The 7,017-nt window shown below is 57.2% G+C and overlaps 1 protein-coding gene across 1 annotated transcript in view; it reads right to left on the bottom strand.

Annotated features, from left to right (window-relative positions):
* Window positions 1-422: 422 nt before the first annotated feature.
* Window positions 423-7,017, bottom strand: part of APCDD1L (APC down-regulated 1 like) — a gene marked incomplete at its 3' end in the record, with an annotated part of 49,364 nt that continues 42,769 nt past the window's right edge. The window contains exons 3-4 of the mRNA XM_079944853.1: window positions 5,629-6,181; window positions 423-1,193 (exon numbers count right to left, since the gene is read on the bottom strand). Coding sequence (XP_079800979.1) covers window positions 423-1,193; window positions 5,629-6,181 — 1,324 coding nt within the window. The remainder of the gene's footprint in view (window positions 1,194-5,628; window positions 6,182-7,017) is intronic.

Here is a 7,017-nt window from a genome sequence, read left to right as displayed (position 1 = left end):
TTAAACAACAACCCACGGACTCTGCAGAGCAGCGGCAGCACGCGCGTGCAGAACCGTGTTTCCATTTCACTGAATCTCAAGGGCTCAGGGAGGGAACTGGGGTGCCGTCGGGCAGGGAGACGGGTGTGGTCCACCCCCCCGGCGCTGGTCCGCGCGCTGCCCGGGAAGGTTGGGAGTGAGCGCTTAGGAACTCGGAGCAGTTGACGTTGCTGCGGTGCCCGAGTTTGTGGTCATGATTCGCGTTGCTAGCCGTGGTGTAGGCTCTGCAGGCGCTGTTGAAGCTCAGGTCCTGAGCCACTTAGGATGCAGGCCGGGCTGTGTAACCGTCCAGGACGGTCACGGGTGGAGGAGTCTGTGCCAGAAGGGAGTCCATGGGGTCGGACGAGTGTCCTGAGGCACCGTCTGGAAGTCAGAGACCAATTTCATAGCCACTGGAGGAAGGCCAGCCCGAGAACCAGAAGCAGGAAGGGGAGAGGGGCCGCTGGGGGGCCCAGCCCCCCACCACTGACGGGCGTCTGCAGCAGAGGCCTGTGCTGCGGAGGCCTGGAGAAGCCCCAGGCCACCCTGTCACAGAGCACCAGGGGTGCTTGGTAGGATGTGGGCCTCTTCTCCGGGGTGTCGGGACTGGAGCCGTCAGTGGGCCTTTGTCCGATGAAGAGCAGGCTTTGCCCGAGGGGGCCCTCCTCCATCTTGAAGAGCTCGTACTCCACGTGGGGGAGCCGGATGCCCAGCGGCAGGCACCCGTTGGTGGCGGTGACATCCCGCTCGGCTCCCAGGTACCAGGCCCCCGGGCCACCACAGCTGCTCGGCTCGGAGAAGTTGAGCATGGCCGTGGTGACCCGGTCCATGGGGGTGACACGGGCTCGCGTGACCTGGAACACCAGCTCGGTGCCGCCACGAACCCTGGCAGACGGCGTGCCCTTGGTGTAGCGGCCGGCTGCGTAAACGGTGAAGGTGGGCTGCCGGCAGGTGGGGTCCGAGAAGTGGTGGTAATACCCTTCCCAGGAGCGGTTGTGCCCATGGAAGGTGAAGACCCTGGTGAGGAAGAGCACGGCAGGGCGCACCTCGCACCCGGGGCTGACCCAGCGGCCGCCCAGGCGCAGGGGCAGGGCCGCCTGGCGGGGCAGCACGGGCGGGTGGTGCTCGTCGGAGCGGGCGATGAGGCTGCAGGCCGGGCAGGGGCGGGCGTGGTGCTGGCAGAGACAAAGGGAAGGCGGTGACTTCCGAGGCGGGGAGGTCAGGGTGCACCCGCGGCGGGCTGGCTCGGGGTCCCGCACCCGGCCGCCCGTCACCCCTTCCCTCCCCCCCTGCAGCCCGGACGGTCACTTCACTCTTCGTGGACCTCAGGCGGCTCCCCCATCCTCTGGGCCTTTGCACCTGCTGCTGCTTCTACCCGGAACTCCCCCCGGCACGTAGCCTGGCTGCCTCCTTCCCGACCTCTCAGTCTCAGCTCAGAGGCCTTAGAGAAACTTTTCCCAACCACCCCTTGTATGGTGGGCCTCAGCCCCTTCTGGTGCTCAGGGACGTGTCACGCCCTATTTCCTCTGCTCTCCACTCCTTCCGCTTCACTGGAGAGTGAGCTCCAGGAAGCCCAGGCTGTCTCTCTCTGCCTGCTCCATCGCCAGGGCCTAGCACAGTACCTGCTCGCAGCAGGTGTATTGGGCAAACGAAGGAAGGAGAGACGGATGGAACTTGTGTCCTGGGATTTGAAAGAAGTTGTCCTTTCCCACACCCGGCCTGCTTGTTCCCGAAATTCGACCGTTCACGTTTACTGCCTTTCTCCTGCCTGTTGTTACTTCCCCCACCCCCAACTCATTCTTTTTTAGGTGCTTCGTAAGGGCCAGGAGCTGTGCTGAGCACTTTTCATGCACTGTTACCTTACAGCCGCTAAAATTCTCATGCCCTTGGAACCCCTTGCTGAGCGTCTGTGCTGAGGCGTGGCTGAAAAGTTGCAAAGAGATTTGGCACAAAGATGTTCATGCTTGTGTTATTTATAATGGGAAACCCAGCCCCCTCTGCACTGGTTGTCAGGTGCGGCCACAGTCCTCAGTTGCCCGAGGCTGTTTTCCTCTCGCTTTGGCCTTATTTACAGTTGCCCCTGTCTTATAAATTCTTATGAGCTGGGTTTACAGTAAAACACGTCAACAGGAAGCAGATGCTAAACCAAGTTGCGTGGGAGTCGGTCTGCATTCTGGAGTGGAAAAGCTCAGTCCAGGCCAAAAAGAAACCAGATACAGACTTTTTTTTTTTTTTTAAGGGAGCTGCTGCCCAGAATTTAGTTCAGAGCATCATTCTGAGAGGTAAATGTCCTGGAACAGCCGCTTGTCAAAGCAGGCGTCCCCAGCTTTTGCAGTTCCAGAAGGACACCCAGGGCCATGGGTGCGCACAGGACAGGGAAGGGGAAAGGCATCTTGAAGCGCCCCAGCTGGGAAAACAGCTCCAATGTTTTTTGTTCAAAAAACAAAAGATTTCCATAGATTGCTGCTGGATGAGTTTCATGCCAAACAAGGGGGCATTTGGGAGTTCCAGTTTAGAAAGAAAATATTGGATGATTGAGAACAGACTTTTTTTTTTTTTATTTTGGATTGCTACATTATAAGCTCTTCTTATTTATTTCTATGGTGAACCTAAAGTTGCCTTTTTCCCCATAATACAGAAAACGGTATTATTTTTGGTTTGGGGGATTTTGACCCAGAGGACTAGAAGGCACTTGGAAATGCTAATAAATGGCTACAGAAAGGTTTGTGATGGAAAGAAGCAAGAAAGCTGGGTAGTTAGCTGGAGTGCAGGTAATTGGAATGCTGGCTGGTAAGAGTCTCCTCTCATTTAGGCATTTTAACCCACATTCCAACTGTTGTTACACTCATGTGTATTGACAGGACATAGTGCATTACACCAAAATAATCTCAGGGCTGCCTTTCTCCCTCAAAAGAGATATCTTTTGCAGACAGGACATCTGGGGATGCTGGTTGGTAATTTGGGGCAAGCAGTTTTCTGCATGGCTGGAGAACTAGCAAGACTTGAAGGTGAGAGAGGGAGAGAGAAAGCATTTCCCTCTCTGATGCTTTGGAAGGGGATGGAAGAAAGTACCTGTCTCTATCAAAAACCTTCCAGGCATCGTCGTGCACAGGTCCGGAGTTGCACGTGTTAATAAACAAGGCCCCAGCCAGCAGAACTCACACTTGTGTGCAAGCCAAACTCTTACTGGTTTCAGCCTGTTATGTAAAGTTACACCAGCAGCACATACAGTTTCTAGTTAACTCCCGGAGGCGACGCCAGGCTTAGATGATTTTGCTCAAGCGGTGGCTGATTAGGATTCTATATCCAGGCAATGAATTTGGGAATCAAATTGGTTTTCAATTAATTAACTTCTAAAAGTGTTCATGTTTACCATCTGGTTTGGGTTGTGGGCAAGGCTTGGGCTCCGGAGAGCATAAGGTAATGACTGATTCGTTACTTGGGGGGTTTAGCTGCAGTGTATCCTCCTGTGAAATTATCTTCCTTTTTCTGTTTTCTTATGCGGAGGGGGGCGGTTGGTGAGTGAACATTTAATTGAACATCCGTACATCTGGCCCTGCTGGTCCTGTATGTTCTGCTTGGCAACTGCATTGCAGGTTGCATGGGCCACCCTGGCTGGTCAGGCAGCAGGAGGGCAGGAGTCTGCAGCCCCAGAGCCTGGCCTGGGGAGACATGACATTGTCATCCTCCGTGCCCCGGGGTCCGTCCTCTCTGCATTCAGAGCAGTGTGCCCTCCTAACGAGGTGGTGGGTGCCGGTAATCACCCCACCACCAGCGCCTTCTCGGCTCTAAGAAGGATGGACGTCAGACCAGCCTAGAACATTGGCTGCCCAAAGGGGAATCGTTTCGAGGTCATGAAGAGAACTCAGGCTGATTTTCTGATCACGAGGGCTTCGCGTTGTGCTTCTTCTCTGCTACCCAGATCTCTGGTTGGGAGGAGGGAGGTGGGAGAAGGAGAGCAGATGGGCTGAAACCTGGTGCCCCTCCCCCCCACACACACTGGGGATGCTTTGACAAGAGGCTGCTCTCAGGGGTGACATGTTGCCCCGTCCGGTTTAATTCCGTAAGTGTCTGGTATACAGCAGGCACTCAGTACATGCTGAACATGTGAGGGTTGCCTGTGGGCTCCAAGAGCACTTGACAGGGATGCCTGAACTCAGCCATTCCCCCATCCATCCGTCCATTCTCACTTTTGAAAGATATCCCTTGGGTATTTCCTACAGAGATTCCTAACCCAGAGTCCTAACCTCGACTTCGTGTTTACAAACCTCGACCTAAAATCAAAAGTTTCTTCTAATTGTGAATGTGGGCAACAGACCCCTGTAACTTCAGTGGAAACTTCTGCTTCGTGGCCGATCTTATATTAACAGTGTTGCAGATACTAGAAACACTGTTTACACTCATGGCTACTCTGAAATAGGGAGAATAAAGAATTGCCATTCATAGTAATCCCACCTCAGAGTGTTTTAAGACTTGGGTAACTCTTTTCATAGAATTGGTTTCTGTTTAAATCCCATGTCTTTTATTTTATGCTTTTACAAATATTTTTCTGAGGAGGGGTCCTGGGGTTTCACCAGACTCACTGGAGTGGTCACGAGGCCCTAGCCTTGCCCACCAGGCTCTGTGCTATGTGCCAGGAGAACTTTACATACATAAAGTTCAGTTTCTTTTTGCCTGTGTGCTCGTCGGACAAAAAAGGGCTATCAGATCTTCCCCAAATCAGGAGAGTATGTTTGTGATGTCTTTAAGCTGAAGTCTAGGTTAATTGACTTACGTGAAATTCACTTTGGGGTGGGCACATCTCAAAGAGAGGGCATCTCCCTTTAGACTGCAGCCTCCTGCCCAGAGGGTGGTCCATGGACCACCTGGGAGCTTGTTAGAAATGCAAAATCCCAGGCCAGACCCGCAAACTTGACTGTGCTTTCTAAGAAGATGCCCAGGTGCCGGCATCTTGAGAACAGAGTCTGAGAAAGCGCTGCTCCGCCTGGTGTTACTATGACGGGGAGCGCTCAGCGCTGCTGGCTGCGGGGTGACAGTGGATCCACACGGAGCTTTCCAGAGGGGCCTCTGAGGGCTGTGCGGCCGCCTGGCAGAGCTCTGGAGGAGCCGCCCCCCTAGTTCATTCACCAGCATTTACTGGCCCAGCCCGTGTGCCAGCCCCTGGGCCAGTTGTGGGGACACGGAGGGGCACAGGGCCTCCCCCGCCACAGGTGATATTGGGAGAAGACGGTCAGCCAGTAAACAAACAGTGCAGCCCAGAGTGTGCCGGGTGCTGGGAACCGTGCAGAGTGGGGATGGGAGGGAACGTCTGAGCCGGGAACTGAGGGAGGGGGGACCTGCCCGTGCATAGCAGGGGCAGGAAGGGACCCTGCCGGGTCCACGAGGAGAATGTCAGGAGGACCACACTCCAGAAGACTCCCCAGGAGTTCCTTCTGTCCAGACCTGAGAAGAGATGTCTCGAGCAGCGGGAAGAGCATGTGCAAAGGTCCTGAGGCAAGCAGACCAGTGCGGGTGGGGGGTGGGGGGAGGGGGGGCTGTGCAGAGAGGGCCCTAGGCAGGGGCAGATCCCACAGGCTGTCAGAGCTCGCCCTCCCGGGGCCCCAGACTCACCAGGGCGCTCTGCAGCGGGCGCTGGTAACCGGTGGGCCGGTAGTGCCGCCGCTCCGCCCGGTCGGTGTGAATGTCCCCCAGGTAGAGCTCCTCCACCAGCCGGGGCGCGTCCCGGGGCTCGGGCTGCAGGCGGCGCTGCACACGGACCAGGCTGAGCTCGTGCATGGTGAAGCCCAGGGCGGCCGCGCAGTCCCGCTCAGCCCCGGCACCCAGAAGCTCGTACAGGGCCCCCGGCAGCCAGGCCCGGGCGGCGGGCAGGCGGTGCGCGCAGGCCCGGCCGGCCCGGCTCTGGTCCAGGCGCCCAGCCACGTCGAGCAGGGCGCTGCGGCTGTGGAAGACGACGCCCACCTTGTGCAGGTGGTAGTCGGCCTCGGTGGCGCCCCGGGTGACCCAGGAGGCCCGGCGCAGGCGCACCTTGCCCTTGATGAGCAGTGAGTGGGCGGGCTCCCGGCACGAGGGGTCCCTGTAGTAGAACTGGTAGGCGCGGAAGAGGCGGTTGGGATAGAAGGTGTAGGAGCGGGTGAGGAACTCGGGTCCCGGGCGCACCTCGCAGCTGCGGGGGCAGAGGGGGATTGGGCAGAGCAGTGAGTCCCCCAGCCTCGCTCCGGGATCCCCCTCCTACAGCCTCTGTTTCAGGCCTCAGCTCAGGGCTGGGAGCCTGCAGCCTCAGTTTCCCCAACTGATCTCAGCCCCACTTTGAGGGCTGGGGGCCTTCCACTCTTGCCTTGTGGCCTCAGCAGAAGCTGTCCTTCATGCCATCCCAAATGCCTTTTTCAGCGGACATCCACCCTCCTGGCCCGGCTCCCCGTGGGTCCCACGGCTCCCCCTTGGCCCAAGAAACACACAGGCTTTGCAGCCAGAGGACCCGGGTTCAAATCCCATTTCCGTCCCTCCCGAGGATCGTGAGCCTGGATAACGCCTGGCTCCTTCCTCTGGGACCGGGAGGCCCTGGATGCACAGTCAGGGTTTCGAGGAAGCAGCCAGCACAGTGGTGGCACCTGGGAGGAGCTTAAGAAACGGGGGCTCCTTCGCACCATTTGGGGAGCCCTGTGCTCTGAGCTCCTGGGGGCAGGGTCCTGCCTGTTCCCTCCCCGTTGGGCTCCTGGCACCTGGTCCAGGGCCTGGCACACACTGGACCCCCAAACCCTGGTCCTCGCTGAGTGAATCGTGAATGATGGTGCTTACATTGTCTCCCCGCTGGCTAAGCTGACGGGCCCCCTGCCACCACATTTCACCCACATCTGTGACAGGCTTGTTGATCTAAACCAGAGAACTTTTCCAGTGAAGGGTCAGATAATAAGTATTTCTGTCTTTGTGGCAGTTACTCAAGATCGTGGTTCTGGAGCTAAAGTAGCCAGAGACAGTATGTACATGGTGGGCGTGGTTGTG

This window comes from Stenella coeruleoalba (genome assembly GCF_951394435.1).
Source record: "Stenella coeruleoalba genome assembly, chromosome: 15".
Classification (NCBI taxonomy): Eukaryota; Metazoa; Chordata; class Mammalia; order Artiodactyla; family Delphinidae; genus Stenella; species Stenella coeruleoalba.
This window is presented reverse-complemented; position numbering and strand designations above follow the sequence as displayed.